The sequence below is a fragment of the Phyllostomus hastatus genome, unplaced genomic scaffold (genome assembly GCF_019186645.2).
Source record: "Phyllostomus hastatus isolate PE091 unplaced genomic scaffold, TTU_PhHast_1.1 phas_contig_137, whole genome shotgun sequence".
NCBI classification, from domain to species: domain Eukaryota; kingdom Metazoa; phylum Chordata; class Mammalia; order Chiroptera; family Phyllostomidae; genus Phyllostomus; species Phyllostomus hastatus.
The window spans coordinates 18110614-18135736 of record NW_025333583.1 but is presented as its reverse complement, the minus strand read 5'-3'; the positions used below and the strand labels follow the sequence as shown (position 1 = coordinate 18135736).

General features: G+C 48.5%; 1 protein-coding gene across 4 annotated transcripts in view; it reads left to right on the top strand.

Annotated features, from left to right (window-relative positions):
• NRP2 (neuropilin 2) overlaps positions 1 to 25123 on the top strand; it is a 114413-nt gene that overhangs the window by 28976 nt on the left and 60314 nt on the right. For all 4 annotated transcript variants that reach the window (XM_045855376.1, XM_045855366.1, XM_045855392.1 and 1 more), the window contains exons 3-7: positions 5834 to 6015; positions 11703 to 11933; positions 12995 to 13150; positions 14834 to 15003; positions 16851 to 17006. In XM_045855376.1, the coding sequence (XP_045711332.1) occupies positions 5834 to 6015; positions 11703 to 11933; positions 12995 to 13150; positions 14834 to 15003; positions 16851 to 17006 (895 nt within the window). The remainder of the gene's footprint in view (positions 1 to 5833; positions 6016 to 11702; positions 11934 to 12994; positions 13151 to 14833; positions 15004 to 16850; positions 17007 to 25123) is intronic.

The window sequence follows — 25123 nt, the reverse complement described above, 5'->3', positions numbered from 1 at the left end:
ATGGCGTGCACTAAATGAGGGTTGAATGAAAGAGTATCTAAACTGAGGGCCTAATGTGTAGTAAGTGCTCAGTAAATGGGAGCTCATCCCATCAAAACGCCAGCTTCTTATCAAATGCGTGGTAGCAGTGAGAGGGAGAAAATTCAAGGAAATGAAATTTGCTTCTTAAATAACCCCTACCTGATAGCAAGCTGGTTTCTCCCTCAAGGCTGGATGTCCCTACTGACCCTGAGAGGCAGGCGAGCTGACTTTGGGCCCAAAGTGACCAGAGACTTCAGCGTTGTGCAGACCTGCCCCTGGCAGCCTCCTTTTGTCTTGGGCAACTTCTTCTTCGGGAAGATGTAAATGATGGGTTTTTTCCTCCTATTTTCCCTGCAGGTTTTAACGTAAGGGTTAATAAGACAGTGTGTGTGGATGTCTTTGAGCTTCCTGGAAGAAAGGCACTCCAGGAGGTGATAAATTCTCTGGCCTGGATAATCTACTCAGGAAATATGGAACTTTGAACGAGTGAGAAAAATCTCAGATCGCTATGACAGCATTTTAATTAGAGTTGATTTGTTTGCCGCTACGAGTGAAAATGCTGTCAGTGTGATTTGAGATGTTTCTTCCACTCAAAATGTTCTATTGCGTGTTTCTGAGGCACGAGGCAGATACAGCCAGAACAGCTCAGTGAGTACGTGGGAACACATGGGCAAACAGTGTGAAACGGACCAAACATACTAAATTCCTTGGAAGTGTCATCACAGAGTCCCTGGGTAGCGCCAGCCTCGAGTCCCTCGTTCATTTACTCACTCAAGAGTGAGTTAGTGAGTCCTCCTATGTGCTCTGCGCCAAACAAGTATTCCAAACCCAAGGCCCTTGCCCTCCTGGCACCAACTGTCCAGTGCAGGACACAGACTCTAAACAAGCAAGTAAGTGCATTGACACGCCCTTTGCAGATGATGATAACAGTATGAAGGCAATGAGGGGGGTGGGCTGGCCCAATAATAAGGGCATGGCATCTGAAATAGGGTGGTCAGGGCAGATTTCTCTGCGGTGGTAACATTTGCACTTAGAAGAATGAGAAGGTTTCAGCCAATAGAAAAAGCTCACGGTATTGTAGGCAGAGGGAAGAGCATGTGCAAAGGCCCAGAGGCTGGAAAAAGCATGTCATGGAACCAAATGTGATGTTGTAAATGTTTCACAATACAGATAACATGAAAGGAGACATCACCTGGCTGTAAAATGTTGTGGCTTCACGACTCAGGTGGGTACAGGTGTTCTGGTGTGTAGACCGAAATCCCAGAGGATGGGCACAGCGTGGTTCCTCAGAGCCCCCACGTGCTCACCTATGATAAGGGAAATGCCCTCACAAAGGTAGACTCTGGAAGGGGCGACATCGTCCTGCCCCGAGAGACAGGCCCCGGTGCAGGGAGTCTTCCTGCACAGGCTCAGTCAGCCGGCCTTTCCTGCCGCGAAGTGTCGGGTGTAGGTGTAGTCATGGAGAGCAGAAAGCCTCTTTTCACGCTTGCCTGGTGATGAGAGGAGGCGACGAGACTGTTGCTTTTCCATATCTCTCCCGTGGACTCTGAAAATTAATTCCACTGTCAAGATTCCCACGCCCCAGATGTGGGTTTCCGGAGAGAAACTAAGACTTTGAAGTCCAGAAAGAAAAAACAGACAGCATCCTCTGGACAAATGTTCAACCTGTAGGTGTCAGAATCTGAGAGGAGAAAAGTAAAAAGGCACCTGGGGAACCATTTTAGACACACACACACACACACACACACACACACACCCCCCAAAGAACAAGCAGTGGAGAGGGCCGGCTACTTCAGCCTAAGAGAGTAAATAAATAAAATACTAAAAAGCATTAAAGCTTTGAAAGGCATTTTTTCACTTGAGGGGGACTGTGAATAATGAAACGCGAACACGGTAGTTCCTGTGTCTGTTAGCTGGTCTGTGTGTCCTTCCAGAAAATGAATGATGGTATTCCAAAAGGAGCGGCTTTTCAGGTTATCCTACTAGACTGTTGGGGGAGGGGGTGAGCCCTGAGTTTGTGGCCCAGATTGCTTCACCAAGCAAACACTGGGTCTGAGGTGCAGAAACAGAGCCATATTTACTCCAAGGCCACAAACTGCCCGGGCTCCTGCGAGCTTTCCCAAATGAACCCGACAACACTGAAATTTCTGAGATTTACTCCAGCTGTGGCAAATCCCTAATAAAAATTTCCCCCAATGAGTCAGCCACACAGGAGGTAAATGAGACATTCTGTGTGAAGCCAGCACGTCATTTGGAGTGTGCCTTGTCTACAAAAAGCCCAGCCAGAGCCCTTGTGGGTAGCTGGGGCTTGTCCGCAGGGCAGAGCCTGGATCCTGGCGGGAGTGGGGATTTCACCACCAAACTAAAACTCGAGGTAGTTTTCCCCAGAAAGCAAACCTGATAGGAAAGTCCAGCTTTTCTAAGAAGTGCAAGTAAGGGCTGATTATTTGCTTTACAAAAGGATTCACGGGAGGGGTCCTTTAAATAACAAGCTCAGAGAGAAAATTTATAACAACAATTGATTTATATGAAAACATTTTTCAAAAGTGCATCTGTTCACCCTGTGTGTATGTGGACATGCAAGGAAGTGTTTGTAGCTGCCAGCATCACACAGAATAGTGTGGGGCCGGGTGTCCATTGAGGAAATTGAGGCCAGCCCCTAGCTGCGGCATCTGTTGGGCAGCCCTGCCCCCATGGCTGATGCTGCTAATCCCCTCAGGTGCTCCGTGGGTCATAGGTAAGCCCAGGTGACACCCTCCCACCTTGGATGAAGGAGACTGGAGCTGTCTGGTGGTCTTTATTTCTAAGTACCCATTGAGCTGGGCCTTGTGGCTGGCACTACGCCAGGTGCCCCCAGGTGTCTCCCTGGGTCCTCACCGCCAGTCTGCGAGATGGGTGGCGGTGATGGTGATGGTGGTGGTGATGCTGATACTCAGGTTTGCACCTGCTAAACCATGAAAGCTAGGTTATTTTTCCCAGTTCTTTGACTTTGAAAAAAAACTCTTAATGAAAGCAGTTTTATTTTATATATTTGTAGCTTATTAGAGAAATATAGGCTTATTGTAAACAATATAGATAATAGAAGAGAACAAAGAAGAAAGTAAAAATTACCAACTATCCCATCACACATAATCTCCCCACTGTTAATATTTTAGTGTGCACTCTTTTAGACTTTATTCCATATATGTATGTGAGAAAATATATATACACACACACGTTTTTGAAACATACTTTTAAAAATATCTACTTTTTTCAACTTAGCAATATATCATGAACCCTTTTTCCATAAAAACAACATGCACCTCCAGTACGATTTATTACAACAGCAGAATATTCCGTTTTATCCACACACGGAAACTAATTCACCTGTCCTCTGTCACTGGGCATCCAGACATGATGCTGTTTGTAAACAAAGCATCTTTTCACTCTTTATGTGCTTCTTATAGGTTGCACAGTTGTCTGCTTATTTTCTTAGGAAAAATTCCTAGCAGTGGGACTGCTGGAGTAAAGGGTATGTACATATTAACTTTTTTTCACCTCTGTGCCAAGATGCCCTCCAAAATGTTTGAACAGATGTGCGTTCCTGCTTACACGGCAGCTCTCCCCACTCGCTCTGTCTCTCAGGGGAAGGCGCCTCTGCTCCGGGCTCAGCCTCTTCCCCTCCGACACGGGGGTGAGGACCACAGGTCACGGGTAACACTTGTTAATCGCACACTAACTGCCAGGCTGTGCACTGACACTATATATAGATTATGTCGGTGTTTAAGTCTCACGACACCTCTAGGAGAAAAGTTCAGATATCCCTCTTTTACTTTTATTTCCCCCATTTCTGAGGCGCCAAAGGGTTAAGCTATTTGCCTGGGGGCACCCAGTTAATAAGGCTGAGCTGGGGTCCAAACTGAGTTGTGTCACTTCTGGGATGGAGGGGGGAAGTGGGGCCTCTTGCCTACAGGTCCTAGCTTTTGCTAATCCAGGTGAACCAGGTAATATCTGTTTAAGGCAACCACGTGGCTTTTCCAGCACTGTGCACGCTGTGCTGGAGGGACATCACCATTACTCAGCTGAGAGTGACTGGGCCGCAGTCCTGCCTCAGCGTAGAAATAGTAAGAAGGGATTTTCCAGAAGGTTTGGGGAATTTCCTTTGAGAACAAACTAAGTGTCTTTTCACTTTTATTTTGGAAGTGAGGAAGCATGTTGTTCGAAGTCTGCACCATCTCCCCCACTGAAATCACAGACCCACACAGATTTCTCCACCCTCCACTGCCTTTCCCAATCTGTGGCCACCTCTCCAGAGCTCTTCTGGGAATCTCTGCTGTCGTCTTCCCCAGACTCTGACCGACTCCTGTGATTCTTTTGACTGTAGGGTTCCAGCTCTCTGGGATCAAAGAGTGAACTAACCCTGGTCCACACCTTATACTTTCTTCACAGGCCTGCTTATTTGGAAGTAGCTCAGCAATCTGAAATAGGGCTCCTAGGGGCTGGAGGGAGGCCTCTGGTCACTCCGGCCCAAACAAGCCACATCTGCCGACCTCCAGCCCCCTCAGACCCTGTGGGTGTGGCAGGCACCTCCCAGGACGGGCAGCCTTTCCAGAGCCTCTTTTTAACCAAAAGAAAGAGATTTCTTCCATGTTGTTTTAACAGGTTGATGCAAAATAAATACACAGCAATAGGGAGATAGTTTTCAGTAAATAATGGTATAGCGACCAAAAGTTGGAAGAGAGCAAGGTGGAAATTTCCCACCTGAGCAGTTGGGAGCCCAGAGAAGGAGTGCAGACAGGGCCACCGTGCAGACTGGCAGAGCACACAGCGAGGGTGACCAGGTGTGTCTGTACAGGTAAAATGGCACCACCCCATGAGCCTAGGCACGGATGTCTTTGCGGTGTCTTTCCCCACCCAGGGCCGGTTTGATTCTGTTTGAAATGAGCACAGGCCTTGGTGGTGTAGGGAGGGTGGCCGATCCCCCTCTTGCTGAGCCTAGGAGTGGTGCGCTCAGAGATGCTGGTCTCTGGGGACTCACCCCCTGCGTTGGGAGAGAGGTTTTTATTGCCTTATCTAATACAATGCTGATTCCCTTTTTAAATGTGTTGTTGACGAGACATCGCCGATGTGAACTTTGCAGAGTCATCTCGGGGAGGGAGGTGGCCCATATGTGGGGAGTCTTTGTCATTAATAATTAAAAATGAGAGAAGAGGGGATGACCCAGGAGAAAACTGGGATATGGGGGAGGGAGCAGGAAAATAAAACCATCTCTGAAACATCCCCACTGTGCCTGGCTTGGTGCCTAGCACCTTACCTATGTTTGTTTCATTCCGTCTCTAGCCCAGCCCTCTGAAGTGGATATTTTTATCCTCATGTTATAGATAAAGAAATGGATGCTCAAATGGGTAAAAGCAACTTGCAGTCATACAGAACTAAGAAGAAAAGGCCAACATTCGGAGAGATCATAATGGAAATAAAAATGGTGCTATGGAAGGAACAAAGAAATTGTTTTGGTTTTTGGGGTGTTTGTTTGTGTGTTTTTTTGAGGTAGTTGATAGTATGATGATGTTACTGCTCTCATGTAGGCAAGAGATAAAGCCTTAAAAATCTGGCCATCCATTCTTTCTGTGGCTTTAATAAACCAGTGAAACTTCCTATATCTGTGTTGGACGGTCTGCAAGCAAACATAAGTGGCCGTGGTGTAGCAATCTGAAACACCTGTATGTCTAGACATGGATGGTGAGCCCATGAGCTGGAGTAAGACAAAGGGTCCTTTTCATCTCCTCAAAGTGAGCTACTCTCATACGTGCCCCTTGGTGCCGTCTTCACCTAGGTATGACTTCATTGAGATTCGAGATGGAGACAGCGAATCTGCAGACCTCCTGGGAAAGCACTGTGGGAACATCGCTCCACCCACCATCATCTCCTCGGGCTCCGTTCTCTACATCAAGTTCACCTCCGACTACGCCCGGCAGGGTGCAGGCTTCTCCCTGCGCTATGAGATCTTCAAGACAGGTCAGTGTGGTCATGGGTGGAAAGCCAGGAGCAGGGCATCTAAGAGAAGATGGGACACCGCCATCTGTGTCTGGCCATGGGGGACAGCGTACGGGAGCTGTGTAATCGTTGTGTGCTCATAGAAGTTGATGGAGGGAGCAGAGGTTCAAGGTGAACTTGGAAACAGCCCAAGATGAAAAGACAGTTGAAGTTATCATCCAACTTGAGAGGGCGAGTTGCAGGGTTAGTGCTGGGTGCTGCCTGACAAGCGGGCTGACAAGCATCGGGCTGACAAGCATTGTTTGTGGCACTGAAAGAGTAGGGGCACCAATGAAATAGAAAACCACTTTTGAAAAGAGTCTGGTTTTTATAAGTTTTTAAAAAATCATAATAATCTTCATGGGGAAAAAAGCAAAACTTGGTTGAACTTCCTCCCTATTACTTCATGGTTTAATGTGGCCTTTATTTAGAATTACATGGAGCAGGAAGACATACTCTTTTTAGTGTTTGGAGTCTCTAAAGATTTCACCATAACCTGCCCCCTCCCACTGGGGTCATGCGGTAGCTTGGTGTGGCTCCTAGAAATTCCCCCTTGCTGATCCATTTCACCACTTCTAGCCTTGAATGTCAATGGCCCACTTGCTAAATGCCAAGGAGGCTGACCCCCTCCCTCATCCCGAAAAGCAATGAAAAAGACAGGAGAAAAAGAGGCGGAGAACACTTCACGTCAAGTTGACTGCCTGCTTTCCCTTAGCTCCCCCTTCGATTATCTCAGGCCCTGAGAACATGGGCTAGTGCTTATTTCCGTAACTGGGTAGAGCCAACTTTCATCCACAAGACGCTGGCTCAGCACCTACACTTAAGCACTCCGTGCAGTGTGCCCTTCCCTCCGATATGTGAGCTCATTTTCTTGAGGCCAAGTGAAGCTTATTCTCCCGCTCTCCCTTCTCCCTCAGCCCGCTCTTCCACCCAAGAGGCTCCCGCCCCATCTACCGAGTGTGTTCTGCTCTCCAGCCCGGGTTTGGCAACTTGTGGTTGGAGCCTGGTGAAAGGGGAGGCCTTGTCATTGAGAGGCCCAAGTCCGGCGCCTGTTGAGTTCAGTGTGAGGGGAGCTATTCATATATATTTTCTTTTTCGCTAAACAGTTCTTGAAAGGAAGTGGTAGCTGCTGAAAGCACTTTTTATATCCACTCTGTCTAAATATTTGTCGGATTTGTCTGCCTGAGAACAAGAGCGTAGAGTCCGATGAAGGGGCGGGGCCGGGGGAACTGTGTCAAGCCAGAGTGGGAGCCGACTCCCCCAACAAGGTCCATCTGCTGTGAGTCATCCGGCTCCTGGCTCCATGAGGTCACAGGGACTGGCAATCTGTGTCCAGTGGCCGGGGGCTAGGGGAATCCTCCTCAAGAGCTTGATCAACATTCTCTGCAGTCCTGTGCAAGAATCAGATCATGGATAAAATGCTAATTGTACCATTTGCTGCTGGGGAGCAGCGGGGAGCGAGAGGAGGAAAGGAATAAAAGAATGTTTGCCCTCTTCTTGTGGGCCAGAGAGGTGTGTAAAACCTCAGCATGGAACACATGCACAGTAGATGATGTTGGGTGATTATATGTAAATAGATATGCAAATTGAAAGAAAAACTATAGTATGAGGCACAATGAGTAAGTGCTAAGTAAAGGTGTGACTGACATGCTATGGTTATGAAAACTAGGGCTCCATCGGGTGTGGCAAGCGGAGAATCTGGGAAGTCTATTAGATAGCGAAGTCCCCAGTGCTAAAGCTGTCACTCAGCTCGACCGCACTGACTGTGAAAGGAAAACAGCTCTGAGCAAAGCCTTCCAGGAAGCTGGCCGCAGGAAGTCAGACGATATGGGCAGGACCACTCAAACTCACCTCTGTTGTGTTTCGCAAGGAGGCTGCCACATTCTCCAGAAAGCCACAGAAAAAAGTGAATGTTAATTCTCTCCACCACGCAGATGATGGAGAGAAGGGATGATGTGAAAAGATGAAACATCCAGGAGGGTATTATAACTCAGCATTGCTGTTTTGAGGACAGGCTGAAGTAGGATTTCGAAAGAGGCAGCAAGTCTGTGGACTTCCTGGAAACCATAGTGCCAGCCAGGAGAGGCGGTCTGGGTGTGGACAAATGGGGTGGCCTGCCTGAAGGACTGGCATCATCTGTACAAGGAAGGAGGAGGTTACTGCAGTGGGAGGCATCTCCCACCAACAGCAGCCACTTCTAGAGAATGTAAGAAAGAAGGTGAGAGCCCACGGTTTCCTCAGGGCTAACCTGCCGTTCCAAAGTGCAAAACTCAACATTCTTCTAGGTGCCATGTCCTGCCCCCACTGTTGGAGTCCTGAGAGAAAATACGCCATTTGCATCATCTGCAGCACATGAAAGAAATGCATGAACAGCCTAACAAAATCCAAACAAACACAGCTATGTTTGCTGGTCAGATTCATAGAGAAAGAAGGGGGAACCGTAAACACAGATACGCAAATAAACGTGCAGAGGGCTCTGGAAGCCTTCGACAGCACATTGCTTTGGCAAGACTCTGCTGCAAAATTACTGACAGACATAAACCCACAACTTGGGTACAGACAGGGGACATGTCTCTGGAGTGGGAAGTCCATGTCTGCCCTGAATGAAGTGGTTTATAAAAGAGTCTATATGTTACCAGACTACCCCCATATAAAAGGGTAAGTCAAAACAACTCACAAACTTAAAGGCTCTCAAATCACCAAATCATGAGCAGAACAGAGAAAGGAATTTTAAAATAACTTAAAATGTAACATTGGAAACTGAATCACTGGAAAATGTGGGGTTGTTTAGTTTGTTGGTTTTCTGATGTTCCTTGGACCAAAGTTCAAGAGCAAGTTTTCTTTCCTGGTGCTTAGTGACACTTTGGGAACCGAAATGTCTGGGGTCATTCACAGACAGAGAAAACCTGGAGGGCCCCCAACCCCCACTGCCAGAACTAAAGAACTGTATTCATATCTGTGATCAGGCCAAACTCAGCTTTGGATAAACCCACCATACTTTAAATAGCTTTATACGTGCAGATTCTTCTTCCCCTTGCAGGGTTGGTATAAAATTTACAGTGAAAAAACATGGAGTAGACATTTTTCATACCAGAATCCTTTGGTACGAGATCATTCATTACAGCCAAAATCTTCCAGCCGAAATCCTCCAGCTTCTGTGGACAGTCTCAGCACTGAGTGAACTTGAGTATTTGTTGACTGAGCTATTTTTTTTTAACCTTTAGTCCTTTTAACGCATTACAGAAAGGATCTGGGATTAGGTAGATAATCTGCAAGACTCAACTTTTGTCTCAAGGATGCTCACCCTTTTCTGAGATCTCCACTCTACATGTGACAGTCCGCCGCCTGCTTTCTGACACCCTGACTGCAGTTTAAACAGGGAGATGGTGCAATTACAGACAAATTCACAATTATAATGGATTTTTTTTTTTGCATAAAAAGGATCAAACTGTTTGTCTACCTCATTCAAAATAAGCCAGGGGATATACCCATGTATAGCCGTATGTCATAGATAGATACACTTTTTTTTTTTCTTAAGGATCTGAGATTGAAAAATTATGTCCAGCCACATGCAGGGCCTCAGAACACTGGAAACTGGATTCTTTAGAAACTCACATTCTCCAGGCCTCTCTTGGGCTTACTAGGCATCCATTGTGGAGCCCCTCCCTGTCACCCATGGATGAGAGGGACCAAAGAAAGATTCCACCATCAATTCCCCACTCCCAGGGGGGCTGGAGAGTCCCCTTGCCTTGGAAGGGGAGGACAATAGAGCAGACTCTAGGAGGGAATGTCAGGATGCCTTTTCTAGCTCTGGAAGCGAGTTGTGAATAGAGAGTTAATTTCCTCTGGCTAAGTGGCCCACACGAAGAAGGCTGCACGGCAGTCATAAACACTAACCTTTCAAAGCTCCTTTCGGCCCCCCAGGAGCTGCCAGCTGGCGTGGCTTTGCCAAACTGCCTCATTTCCGGCCACTGAGGAGGCCCTCGGGAGCGGAGGGCTCGATGGCAAAGCTGGGGACTCTATGGTTTACAAACTGGGGGAGGCCCTGGCCGCCCATCGGGCTGCCCTGCCCCGAATGATGGAATGCAGACCTGCTAAGATGTGGCACACAGAGAACCTCCAACAAGCCCTGGGAAGGCTCGCTCTAGCCCCAGGTGTCCAGCCCCCACCTTGCCAAAGCACAGAGCTTGGGAGAAGGGTGGAGGTGTTGAATGGGCCGGTATCGGTAGGGATATTGGAATTTCCTGCCTGATGCTAAAAAAAGTTGCTATCCCCTCCCCCGCTCATTTGCATGGCACCTTTTCCAAGTCAGACATTTGCTGCTTTCCAGAAAGCCATCATCAATAAAGAGGCTCGCGGAGGGGCCTCTGCAGGCGCACGGATAAAGACATCACTGCGGGCTAAGATCGGCATATTGACATCGCATAGTTATATTTCAGTGGGATCCCCAGAGGACACTTCCAGCCAGTAAACACCTGGTTTATAGAGTATTTCTCTGTTTTTTCTCCATGCTTAAAGAGTGCCTATTTATCCTCCTCATAAATCCTGCTACCTTTTTTTAATTTTAAAATCAGGATGTCATGAAATCCATTCTAACTCTTCGGCTATAGTCTGGGCTGCATTGTCCTGGGATGGCCCCCGGAACCCTCCTGGCAAATGGTGGCCCAATTAAAGTGCCCGAGGGCTCTTTTAAGGTGACTCCACCTAGAGGCACGAGGAGACATGGTGCCGTAATACTGTGACAGCCGCAGCTGCCCTCCCAGCCCGCACCAGGATGCAGAATGTGTGCTGAATTTAATAAGGACACCTCCTCCATCCCAAGAAAGCAGACGCAAGCGCTTAGGAGGGAAACAAGGCCATCCCCACCAGAAAGGAACCAGAAGCCTTCCAAATGTCAATACACTGCCGCATTTTTCCAAACTTGTGGCTGGAGCGGCCTTTAACATCCCCAACGCCCCGCTGTGATCCACCGGCTAAAAACGTCGATTGTTAATTGTCTGGCCACTACAGAGCAACTCGTTTTAATATAGTCTTGACATGAATGAGACCCAAGCTCCCCTTTGCCCCTCCCCTGAGGCACCTTGGATCTTGGAGGGAGAAGGGGGCACTTAGTTGGCTCTGGTACAATAGGGGCTGTGTTGAGGTCAGCAATAAATAAGGGGTAACATTGTTTGCCCTGCTGGCAATCAGCAAGCCTTCCTTAAGGATTGAAATAACTTACATTTCTGGAGCAAGCAGCTGAGTAATGGAGAAAGAAGACTCTGTTCCTGTTTTCAAGAGAATCAACCTCTCTCTCTCTCTCTCTCTCTCTCTCTCTCTCTCTCTCTCTCTCCCCCTGTCTCTGTCTCTCTCTCTCACACACACACACACACACACACACACACTTCTTTCTACCGGCCCCTCCCCGACCAATTCTTTAATCACTGCTTACTCTAATATGCAGAGCAAGCCATCTCGACTCCTTAATTTCTCTGTTAAAGAGGGTCTGGCTTAAGGGCTTGAAACGTGACTGTGAAGAGTGTGTTGCTTCAAGGGCCACTCCAGTGGAAACAAAGGCCTCGTGAGTAGGGGGATTTGGGCCCAAACATTTAAATAACCCATACAACAGAGACAGCTAAGAAAGGCATCTTCTTCTACTCTCTTAATGCTAGGGTCCTCTTTCCACACAGGCTCTGAAGAGTGTTCAAAAAACTTCACAAGCCCCAACGGGACCATCGAATCCCCCGGGTTCCCCGAGAAGTACCCACACAACTTGGACTGCACCTTTACCATCCTGGCCAAACCCAAGATGGAAATCGTCCTGCAATTTCTGACCTTTGACCTGGAGTATGACCCCTTGCAGGTGGGAGAGGGAGACTGCAAATACGATTGGCTGGACATCTGGGACGGCATTCCGCACGGTGAGTGATGTCACTGTCACAAGGCGCTTCTGCAGCCTCTCCTGTTGTGCATGTTAATTGCTTTAGTCAAAATTCAAAGAGAGAACCAAGACTTCAAAACTCCTTAGGGCTTGTGTATGACCCATGATGCTTTTCGTTTCTTATCCTTCACCAAGGACGATTTCAGCGAAACTGCAAAAAGGCAGTTTCCTTCCTTGGAGACATTTGTTTGGAGAAGGATAGGAGGAGGCTGAGTAGATACCTGGATGAGGAGGAGAAAAACTATAGGTAATGTTCTTCTCTGCTCCAAGTTGTCAGGATTCCCATACAGAATGACTCAGTAGCCACCCTCTATGCCCAAATAGGACTCTAGAGCCAGACTGATGAGGTTTAAATCCTGGCTGTGCTTATCAGCACCTCCTCGACCTTGGGCAAGGTACTAACCTATCTTTCTTATCTGTGTAGATAAGCTGCTGTCATCATCATTATCATTGCTATACTTTCATTGTCATTAGCATAGTCATAGATGTCAAGAAGGTACATCACCCAAGACCAAGAGGAACCAGGAACCTGAACTGCTCAGGAGAAGACCAGCATAAGTCTTGAGTATAACCAGTATCAATGAGCAAGCCCGCCTTTCGCTTTGGTAGCCATTCTAAGGATTTTGTCCTGTCGTGGAGACTCAACAGCTAGGCAGTTTCATTTCCTAAATGAGGATTTAGTCACAAAACTTGGGTTTGAATCCCAGCTTTGTTATTTCCTTGCTGCATGAACAATGAAAAGTCATGTGACCTCTCCAAACCTCAATTTATTCTTCCGCAGAGCAGGCATTATAATAACACCTTTCCAGCCCATCTCCCAGGGCTGTGAGAGCAGAATGAAGCCAGGTCAGCAAAAGTACTTTTTAATGTGCAAGAAAAATATGACACATTGTTCTTAAAACATGTCTTTAGTTGTTCTTTTATGCCAAGGCGTACGCTTCATCAAATGACTTGCCTCACCGTTGTGGGAAAGGAGAACATACTGAAAACAGAGTTTGACATTTCATCTACTGTTGACTTTTCTTTGTCTTGCATATCCAGTCGGTCCCCTGATTGGCAAGTACTGTGGGACCAAAACCCCCTCCGAACTCCGTTCGTCGACTGAGATCCTCTCCCTGACCTTTCACACGGACATGGCGGTGGCCAAGGATGGCTTCTCTGCACGTTACTACCTGGTTCCCCAAGAACCGCTAGAGAGTGAGTTGGCCTCAGGGAACCTCTGTCTGTCCTTCCAGCAGAACTGTGAGGGTGTGCTGACCTCGCCAAGACAAGGGGCCTGGAGGGACTTCTACAGAACTTGCAATGGCATCTGAGTTCGGAGAACGGAGCTGTAGCCTCTTGTTAGGCAAAGATCAATGAAAACAGAATAATTATCTATCTGGGTGCTCCTTTCTTTAAAGAAAAAGAAAAACAGGTGTACTAAGAATTAGTTATTCCCAGGGAAAATTATGAGACCATTTCAAGCCTCAGTTTTCTCATCTATGAACAAAAGGGAGGTTAATTAATTAGGATATCTGTATAAAGTCTCCCCCCATGCTAACATTTTTTGAGTCTGGGGCCATTTTTCTCCCTCTCCAAGTCTCAGTGGCCATTGTCACAGAGCAGTGATTTTAAATCTCTCTTTATATAGATTTTTGACATGAAACATCTCTGGCCCTGGGTAGAGCTTCTCTCACTGGACTGGTCCACTGGTTGGGCTTTCACTTCACACTTCCCATAAGCACAGCTGTTTAAGCTTCTACGATGTGCCAGGCACTCTACAAAGCATTGAAAGTGTAGCTCCGACCCCAATGGTCATGGAACTTGACCTCTAGTCTCTTGCCCTGAGCTACATCTTCATATCAGCTCCTCTTGGACATGTGCTTCAGTGGAAGAAACCCAAACGATCACTTTAAGGACTAAAGGAACACTTGCAGGATGCTTAGAGCTGGGGAAGCCCTGCCCTGGTTGCAGATGGCACACCACACCCTGACCTACACACATGGCAGCCTGGCCTGCTGGAAAGTTGATGGGTCGTATTCTGGGTTTTATTTATTTTTTGCTTGTTTGTTCATTTCCCCAAAGAGCTCGTGCATACCAAGTGACAAGACAATAGTACTGCAAATTGCACCATGTCCCACAAATGGCCAGGGCCATCACAAAGCTAAAGAATAGGCTTGATACCTGAAAAGAGTGCTGGTCCTCATCAGACACACACACACACACACACACACACACACACATATTGAACAGTGTCCACAGTATCCATGGGAAGGACAGCAATTAAACTGATGACACAAGGTCAGAGTAAGTGACTTCTGGGTCCATTTGCCCAGACAGGTGGTTCGGGGGAATGTAGAGTGACATGCATGTGTTTAGAGAGAGGTCTCCCAAGACAGATATTTATTGCTTTGCAATGTCTGTCTTCTGTGCTAGAACTCATTAGACACTGGAGTGAAAGAAAGAAAGAAGCGAAAGTGCCTCCTGGGTGTTTATTAATAAAGCAGGCTTCCCACGATGTATCAGCCCACCCAAACTGCCACAAGTCTATCACACGTATACCTGTACTTCAGTAATGGTACATCTGGCATCTGTGAGCATCTGTAGCCTGCAGCACTAACAGTTCTTGTGCTTTAGATTGCATTTTTAATTTGTATGATGGTTCTTATTTATCCACAGCCTGATTTCTTTTAGGTCCAATTTAGTTTCTTGCAGACCCAGAGGGGTTGTCAAGCTCTGTGTCTTGGTGTAGTTGTTTTTAAAATGCGAGCGTATAATTAGGTCTTTAAGATGAGAGAGTGCCTGCAAGGACTTGCCCTGAGAAGGGAGGAGTGCTTTGAGAGTCCCGGGGGTATGAGGTTGAGATACCTAACTCTGTCCTTGACCATCTCTGTGCCCCAGACTTTCAGTGCAATGTCCCTCTGGGAATGGAGTCTGGCAGGATTGCTAATGAACAGATCAGTGCCTCCTCTACCTACTCCGACGGGAGGTGGAGACCTCAGCAAAGCCGGCTCCATGGCGATGACAATGGCTGGACACCCAACTTGGATTCCAACAAGGAATATCTCCAGGTACTTACTCAGACATCAGAGAGTATGCAGGGTGTGTGTGTGTGTTGCTGGGTGGGGGCGGGGGGATATGGCTCCTCATCTCAAGTGAACAAAGGGCACGAAGAAAATAAACACAGCAGATGTGAGACCTCCGTTCATTCATCCATCCAAACAGATACATGTGCCAGGCACTGTGCTGGGTGCTGGGATAAAATGATGAGTAAAAGGGGCACTGCCCCTGCTCATGTGAAGATTCCCAGCCTTGGAGAAGTCGTTTGGCCAGGGTGCTGTTTGCCCTTTCACTCTAGACATCCAAGGAACAGTCTATGAATAGTTCCAGCTCTCCCTCTTTCTCGGCACAGACAGGCACCCGGAATTTGATGGGGGGCAGGGGACTACAGACAGTTTCCTAAGGGCAGGCTTGTTGAGTTGCTAGCTGAGCATGGCAGCTTCTCCTGATCTTTGCTGCTGGGGAGGAGCCCTGCCAGGAAGGATTTGCACATAGCTATCAGAAGAACACATGGGAAAATGTCACTACCGGCAATGAAACTCGAGTCGCCCAGATGCTCCGCAGCATCTTTGCAGACTATTGTTTGCTTTTCTTCTGAATAAGACTTGCAGTCATGTCAAGTAACCCTTCCTTGCATGACAGGCTGGTCCAGTTCTCATCCCCAGGGGAGAGCAAGCTGCTGGCTCCACGCTAGAGCAATGACTTATGACACACGGCAGACAGCCTTGTGACCCAGTGACAAGCCTGCCTGAGCTCTGATGCGACATGGTGATCTCTGCTCTGAGAAGGACATTGCAGAGCACACAACGGGGAAGAGAGGAAGGCCACTTAGAAACTTCCAGGGAGGTTCTCACAGCACAACCCTGAGGCCATTTGTCCCTGTCTTCCTTCTGCCTCTCCAAAAATCCTTCTCATCCTGCAGAGCTTCCAGAAAGTTCTTCCTTACAATGGGCATCCCATTGATTATAGCCTTAATTTTGGTCCTTAATCACATACTTTCTCTTACTGCTGTCCACCTGTTTGTCATGCACATACACAGCACTGGGTACTTCTTTTGAATGCTTAATAGTGCTGAGCACATATTAAATAGGCAATAAATGCTTGCTGAATTAAATTCTACCAGTGTGTCCTGGCTACGGGTAGCCACGGGTTTTGATCACACAGGGGTTACTATTAAGAAACGCTGTGGCCAGCAAAGGAATGACATCTAGCAAATTCCAAATGGGTTTGGCATTGTGGGAGAGGAGGTGCCTCAAAATGCTGGCCATCCTTCTCACCGAGCTAAAGGTCAGGACTTGGTGCATAAGCCTAATTTCCTGGACAGACTCTGCATGCCCTTTGACCCCTTCCTGACCTGAACGACTAAATACACAATGGAGTGAGGTGCTCAGGGGAGGGGAGGCAGCCCTGAGCTGAGACTTTTGCAAGTAGGGCATTATAAGTCAATTGGATTGAATTGGACCGGATGGAGTGAAGTGAATTGGATTGGATTTAGCCATTGTTCCTTTAAAACAGAATCCGCTTTCGCTATCCAAGGCAGGCTGTGGTTTAGTAAGAAGGGTCCCTTCTTCTAGGTGCTCAATGATTCTTTTAAGATAAACTTAATACCATCCATTTGGATTTGCAAAAAGAATAAAAAGGAGGAAAAATGATAAATGTTACAATTTCAAAGGTGCCCAACTTGGTGTCAGATAAGGTGAGTTTAACCATCCCGTGGAATTGCAGATCGGCCCTTCATCACCAGTGCATGTGAGTTCATCACAGCCACGGGTGTAACACTGTGCCCTTTGAAGACAAACAAGATGCTGCCTGGCGTTGCAAGCCACATCCCGCTCCCTTCTCCATCTCTCTTCCTCAGGTGGACCTGCGCTTTCTAACCTTGCTCACGGCCATTGCAACACAGGGAGCGATTTCCAGGGAAACTCAGAATGGCTATTATGTCAAATCCTACAAGCTGGAAGTCAGCACTAATGGCGAAGACTGGATGGTGTACCGGCATGGCAAAAACCACAAGGTAAACCCACTTCCCCGCCTCAAAGGCATGCTGGGATAGCATGGGAGGGGCAGGGCAGGAAGAGTGTCAAGTCGACCCCACACAGGAAAGGAGGCCTGGCTCCAGCACTGAGGCTCAAATAATTGATGGAGGCTTGGGAGACACTGGCCCGGAAAATATTCTTTATCCCAAAATGATTGGAAAATACCATTTCTCCAAAAGCCTGGCTGCAGTTGCATCTTGCAGAGCAGAAAGAGGAGAGAGAGGTGGGAGGGAGAGAGAGAGAGAACATGCAGCCTGCTCTCTGACTACAAATGAAGGGGAAAACGTGCTCCCAGCCCATGTCGCCCCACACAGGATTCATTGAGCATTTATGGCCCGAGTCCCTTCCACATGCTGGGTTAACAATCGCAAAACCACATGAAATGGCAGTTCAGGAGTTACCAAGGTCTGGAAATGAAAGGGGCACAAATCCTGAGAGGGAATCACAATCTCTCGAAGAAGAAAGAAGACAACACTTAATGAGGAGAAATTTAGTTTGTCAGGGACGGCATCTGAACTGGCGATCGTGCTTGGCAGCCGAGCACTGAATTCTCTCAGCCGGTGCCTTCGGTGTCTGCGGCTCCCAGAGGTGTGTCCACCTGTGTGATGTGGGGCTTTTGTTGTTGTCCGTGTGGATGAATGTCTGGCACTCAGTTTTCTTCAGACGCATGGCATCCTGGCAGCAAACAGGCCGGCAGCCCGCGCTGGCGAAGTGGTTGTGCGCTCGGTGTCTGGGGGGCTAATTGGTGATGGCCAGTGGTCTCACCTGGGTGGGGTGGGGGGGGGGACTCTGTTCACCATTGGCTGGCTCTCAGGTCTGGAGGGAGAAGGCTCACCCTTCTCTGAAGGGAACTGGGGACGGAGGGAAAGAGTGTCTCTGCTTTAGTGCTGTAGTTCCCCCAGGCCCCTGGTCTGCCGGGTCGTGAATGATCAAAATGGGACACATGCGGCCAGACCTAGAGGGGCCCCCGATCTCCCGAGTCTGCTCAGCTGCTCTCACTGACCGGAGGCAGCTCACTCTTCCCAGAGCAACTGGAAATCTTGGACCCAGAAAATCCCAAGCTATGATGTTGGTGGCACTGCTTCACTCGGGAAATGTGAGTTTTTAAAGGAGTGGATTTTTTTTTAAATTAAAATTGCCATAGTAACATGGCACCATTCATCTGAAAATCGTGGCTTCTAGATATTACTAGGTATCAATGCACACATATGCAGAAATTCCCCAGTTCACAGAAAATGCAAGTGAAAGGCTTCTTCACCCTGGCGTATGGAGTCAGGTCTAGTTTCTCATTGACTTCACTTGTTTCAGAAAGAGTTGTCAAACGGCACTTGGCCATGGCAAGCCAGGTGGGCCTTGGGGGCTGGGCGCACTGTGGACTGAGTCTTCATCCCACCCCACTCATTTTCATGCCTTCTTTCTCCACCCACTCTTTGTGGCAAAAAACTGGTGGAACCCAGAAGCTTAGCTAGGTAGGCGAGGGCCAGCAGCTGGGTAGGTGTGGGTCCTGGGGGCGGAGGAGGAGGCCCACCTGACCACCTCCCTGTCCAAGCTCAATGACTAAGCAGCACTGGCCAGAGGGATACTGTAGCATAAGCCGATTTTAAAAGCACGCAGATGGACCGGGATGCTATTTAAAACACCATTTGTAGGAAATCTGCTTTTGGAAATACCTTAGCACTGCATATTTTGATAGAACGCTGTCCTTCCTGGCTTTATCCCTGGTATTCGTTCTGCAGGGAAGATATTCCTGAGAATTGAATTTTGCCTTCTGGGCTCCTTTAGAATCATTCTTTTCCACTTTGTCATGTTGGATACATCATTCTCTCTCTCTCTCTCTCTCTCTCTCTCTCTCTCTCTCTCTCTCTCTCTCTCTCTCGCCTCCTCTTCCCACCCTTGGCTACTGGCTAAATTTTTTTCTTCAGCAGCCAAGGGGTAATTTTGCTTTTGTTTTGCTGTTGTTCTCCGGTTGTTTAGTGACTCAGTCTTGCCCACATAAAGACACTGGGGCAGAGGAATAGCCCTGTCTCTCGCCATTAGAAATTCATCCTCGTGGCACCTAAAAGGAGGCAGGAGAATGCAAAGCCTGCCAATTAGGCATTGCCCCCTCCCCCACGGTCCCTCCCCCCATGGCAAGTGGCAGGCAGGTGACAGGGGGGACCTGCTGGGTCCTCCCTTCCAAGGGTGATCTCCAGTGCCCTTTCATTAGCAGATCGACCCCCTAGATGTCTGTATTTAATGTGCAGATTCCATACCGCTCCTGAGCCTCAGCGTGGCTCTCTGGGCTGTTCGGATTGAAATAGTTGAGTGAACCATGCCAAATAGATTTGTCAAGTCTGCTGCAGTTTGATTTGATGCCATGAAGGGGAGGCGGGGTGAGGAGGGGACTTGGGGGCAGTGGAGGGAGAGGCTCCGTCTATGCCGGGCGCTACCGCTGAGCCTTTCTTTGTAGCCACTGGATGGCGGGCGCCGTGCCAAGCTAACTGGTGCTAAGTAGCGGGCTTGAAAGCAAAATTCAGACAGCAGGACCTGTGAGCACAGTGCAGCCGAGGAGGAGGCAGCAGCCGGCTCCGCTCTGCGTATGGGGGAGGGTTCACAGATGCAAACCAGTGCACGGAGTGTGAAGAGGGATGGCGACGTTTGGAGCAGAAATGTGGGAACCTGATTTTATTCCCTGGTCACTGTCAACAGCAATGCAATGTACCAAAGGCCAGGGAATTTGGGAAACTGGAGAAAAACAAGATTAATGAGCCCTCAGGGTAACGGGAAGTGGCTGTGCTATTTCCTTGCAAAACACTATTTACAATTTGGACCCAGGCTGGGCTAAGGCAAGGACTGGGCCTGTTGGGGAGATGACTTTCTCCTTGTGTCCAGAAAACGAGGAAAACTCAGAACTCTTTTCCAGCCTTCCCCAGCCCGGAGCAGCATCTTCTTAGTCTCTTCCATCCAACAGGCCGTGGTGAGATTGCCTACGAGAAAGGTCTTACACTGTTGCTGTGGGCATTGCAAGCATCCTCCAGGCAAAACACAGCACAGTTATGCAGGCCATATGCACCGCACATTCCCGGGTCCTTGTCCAATTCCACATGCCATAGGCATGGAACCTATGGTTTTCCTATAGGGCGGGCCCCCTTCTGCACATATACGGCATAACCACAAGGCAGGGAGCTCGTCCGCCTGAGGCAGCCCATGCCCAGCCCATGTGCTCCCTTAGATTATACAAATTGCTTCACATAGATTTCCTCAGAAACCACAAGCAGAAAACGACTGCTTTTGGTTTCCCCAGCTGTATTAATAACACCCCAAGCACAGACGGAGTGTTGTAAATACAGCAGTAGAAGGTTCACGGATGTGTCTGTAATTATAGGCACAATTATGTACGCACAAACCCAGGAGAGGCCTGGAGAAAGGGAGGAGCTGGCCAAGTTTCTGCTCACCTCGGAGTCGCTGGTGCCGTGAGTTTGCATTGGAGGCAGTGAGACCAAGACTGGTGTCAGGACAGGGGGACAGAGGCCATTGCCCTTATATGTCCAAGCAAAAGCCCTTGTCTTCGGTCCTCCCTTATTTGGTGAATGTGGGTATCTCCCTCGCTGACACAGCTCTGGTTACCTTTCTCTTAGTCATCACCATGCTGCCGGGCTACTCTGATGTACTTAGAATCATTTTGGTTAAAAGTAAGTCTAGGGGTTGCTAAATATATCCTGGTGACCACATTGAGGATGGGAGGGTGAGGACTGAGATGAGGAAAGTTTGGGGTTCAAGAATATGTAGAATGACCCCATAGTGAGTGGCAGAAATGCACTAAGCTCATCAAATCAATGGGAGGATGACCTCCAGGGGGCTCAGAGAGCCCTCAGACTCCGGCTTATACACTTCCATCGGTGTTTCAAAGACTGTGAAATTGAAGATTTCAAAGACAAGTAATTTGTCCCAGGGACATGAAGAACCCTACAGAAGGCACCTGGTCACCAAGCTTTGATTCCCAGACTGGCGGTGCACGCACGCCTGGCTCATCATCTTGCATCCAGGGGGGAAATTGGCTTCCTACATGTTCGGTCTAGAGGTCAAGAGGTCAAGAGGTGTGCTTTCCCTAGGAGAGCCTCCGTGAGGGCGGAGATCCGAAGGCAGGTCGCGCTTAGACAGCACGGCATGGAGTGCCAGGCTCAGCGTTTCAGAGTCTGGGCCCCGTCTTGGAATCCTGAGGATGTAGAGTTGAAAGAGGTTGCTTTGCATTTGATTTGGCCACGCTCCTCGAAAACAAACAAATGCCCCACTTCAAAAATCCTGTGTACTATATTTATTTTCTAAATTAAAACTAATCATTTCGAAAGCGGTTTGAGAATTTCAAAACCTCTGTGAAACAGATCAGAGGCTGAGGAGGAGAGAGAGCGGTGTCAGAACACCAACCTCCCCCCCCCCCCAGATCAGCTGGCTCACAGTTCAAACCACATGGCGGCGTCAACTTTTAGACGCTGCGCAGCGTGACCTCGGGTATTTCCGTGCTCAGCCCTGTGCCTCAGTGTTGCGTCTGCCCAGGTGGAATGGGCCGCGGCTGCTGTTGGCACAGCACCTTGGGATCTGTAGGTGGAAGGCTCTCTGCCGATATAATTAATGTATTAGGCCCGCAAAGCTCTTCTTGAGCAGAAGCAAGTTATCAATTTAAAAAGTAACAAGGCCCCATGGGATATTTATGTGCCTCTTTTAAAGTCAGAGGTCTGGAAGGGGCCCGATAGGTCGTCCAGACCGCTCCCTGCGTCTGAGGGGCCTGTGGCAGAGCTGCCCGGGGTCAGCCTTTTCCTCTTGGGCTCCTTCTCCTCCTAGGAGTGCAGTCATTCCTCCAATTAACGATGCTGAGTTTCCCAAAAGTACCTTTTTTTTTTAAACACCCCCTGGTACAGGATTGGCCTCCCCTTCTCTTTTTGATTGCTGTAATTGTGTGTATTGTGTATAAGATTAGGACAGTGACTCAAACCATCAGCTGGGATTGGGCATCAGCCTTCAGAAGCCTTGGGTATGATTACATTGTCTCGCCAGGGTTATGTGTGTTTGGAAGAGGGCCGATGCCCTTCCCAAATTCACGTCCCCCAGTTTATCTGCCCCCCTCAGTTATAACTGAGAAGGATCCAGGGCCCTAGGTAATTAAGTTTGTTCCTTATCCATTTGCCATGGGATGAGCTCAGACCTTTAGCCTCGCCACTTAGGAAGCTCAAGGGAAAATTTCATTATACATATGCTTGGAACCTTTACTCTATCAGGCTCCCCTGGCTGGCTTCACCCAACTCCCTTGGGTGCTGAATTGTCTCTGGGAGCTGAGACCAGCCTCCCTGGCGCTTTCAGCCTTGGTGCTAAATTTCCCATGCTTCCCAGACCACTGCTGTGCGCAGGGGCTGATGGGATGGAGCAAATGAGCAAGGGATGTGGAAGGGCATCCTGATTTTGCTGGGCTGGGAAAGCGTGCTCTCCGCCCGAACCCTAGAGTCCCTAGATGAGCACCGGCGCCGACACCTCATCCGCTGGATTGTAAGGTGCTCTGCTCTCGCCGTTTTCTTTCTCCGGTTTGCTGAGATTCCCCCGGAAGAGCTAGAGAGGTGGCAGGTAGGCTCAAGAACCTCATTCCCTATACCTTCTCGGTTTCTCTGCTACCCACCTACAAGTTACAAAAAAATGTGGCACTGTCTCTTTTAGGAGGTTTTCCGTGTAGACCCTTCCTACCCAGTTAGAATGTCTGCGCCCCCGCCCCACCCCCATAGGAGGACGTTGACCATTCCCTCCAGCCCTTCACTGCTCTGTCACTATACTCCCCCCCACCCCATCTCTCCTCCAGCCCCAAATCCCTGAGCGGCCCTCCTCTCCTCTCCTCCCTGATGCTTTCCTGTCTCAGATCCTGAAACCCTAATCCTGTTAGTATGCTGTGTTCCAGGGCTCGGCGTCTCCATGGGGGTAACATAATCCTGCACACGCAGATGGGGATGTACACACCCCCACCCCCTCCCCCACCCCCCCAGAAAGAAACCCACAGGCCTCCCCCGCCCTGTACCCCGTGACACGCTCCTGCTTCTCCCTCTCCTCCTTCACGTTAGCAAAAAAAAACAGCTTGATGACAAAAACAGCCCTGAAGTGAAGGAGGAGGAGGAGCCAGGAGGGCATCGGTCATAAATGAGCATTCGGTGGTTAGGGAACTGGCTTTGCCCCGCCCCCATCCTTACTCACACTTCAAGTCCCTCTCTCGTGTATAGAGCGAGGCACATCCTTTCCGACTCTGCGTCTGGCTAAGTTCCCACATCCACTAGAATGAAAGCTTAAAAAAAATTTTTTTATAGTCTTCAAGGAGGAGTTTTAAGAGAGAAATGTCAGGACCATGATTTAGAAAAAGCGGGGAGGAAATGTCCATTACTTTAACGTCATTTTCCCCCGAGTGTAGCAGTGCCCCCGCAACACACACACACGCCTCTTTCGTGCAGCCAATTAATTCAACAGGATGGCATGCATTGATTGACAGTTTATTTTTACGTGTAGATCCCATGGCTGGTTCCAGAGAAAGTGCGAGGGCAGGGGTGGAGAGGGAGGACAGGCCCCTGGGCTCTGCAGGGAGGATGAGTCGGTGCATTTGTTTCTACCCTGGTTTCCCCGGCTGCCGCCCTTCACTCCTGCCGCCTCTCTCTGCTGCCCGCTTTGTCCTCCTCCTCCCTCTGTGTCTGTACCAAGTAGATAGAAAAGGGGAACTTCAGGTGCAATGAAACATTTATTAGTGGAGAGAAGTACTTTTCTTTCTTTTTTTTTTTTAAGAAAGAAGTAGAAGAACATTGCCTGCACACTTCCTACCTCAGGGCCCCAGCACTGAGCTGGCTTTGAAAAATTTCCTGCTTTCTTTGCAGTCCCCGGAGCTGGCTGCATTCAGATATTTACAGAAAAATAGAAATAAACTGCAGGTCGCATCATAGGTAACGAGGAGACGGGTGAGTGCAGGCTGAATACCAAAGCCCTACCTAAGGGGAGGCAGGGCCCGTAATGGGAGCCTGCATCTTCCACCAGGGACCTGCTCGCTGAGGAAGGCTGAGCATCCACGGAGCTCCGTGAGGCGGCACTCACAGGCTTTGGTGGACGTGCAGCGTCTCCGCTGTCCTGGGCACCGGGGTGTCGATGGCAGACAGCATAGTGTGTAAGAAAGGGACTTAGGTCTGGCAGAAAGTCCCCCAGCCCAGAGGCCTCCAGGGTAGGCAGGCCGAAATGCTCCCCATTCCCAGCTGTGTCAAATTCACCACATATCATTCACCGAGGACTCAAGCCAGGGTCAGCAGAGAGGTAGCTGTGACTAGAAATGGGGTGGAAAAGAGAGAAAGGTTGACCTTAGAAACCATCAGTGATGCTTTCAAATTATAATTTTCTTGTATTTTACATAGTATTACAGTCCACACCTTATGAGCTCACAGGCATGGTCAAAACATGTTGATTTTCTTTTCCTGGTGGGGGGTGGGGGGAGGGATATAGATAATAACCAAACTGGGATGTTGGGTAGCAGCCAATTTAATTGGCAGATGCCCCCTCCCCCAGAGGTGCAAATCAGAAAATCCGTGAGGTGCTGCTGGTTTCAGATTCTGTCTCACTGAAAAGAAACCAAAGGTCCCAAGAATCAATTGCAAAGTGTTGGATTATATTCAGAATGCAGTGAGACATCAGATGGGTTATCCAAACCACTTTGTGCCCTGAATTATTTTTTAAACTTGGTTTACAAAGATGCATTTGAAGAAATCTTTATGCTCAACATAGCTTTTATATCTATAGATTTTTTTTCTCTATTCCCACCTCTTAAGAAAAATTAGGGTCACCTTGAACACACTTCTGGTTTTCCTTTGGGTGCTAAGGCAACCAAATTAGCATTTTTCTTTTAAAATTAACAAAAATGTATACCATCTGTGACATCCAGCTTTTAAAGCAGATGTTATAATTTGATCGCATTAGATATACACCTTTCTGCGTGTACCTTATGCTGACAATCCACTGAGTTTTCTCAGCATTATGGAAGCCTCACCACGAAGTTACGGCTTGAAAATGTTTGCCCTCGAGGTTCGACTTGGGAGCCAAGGGCTTTCAAAGCTGG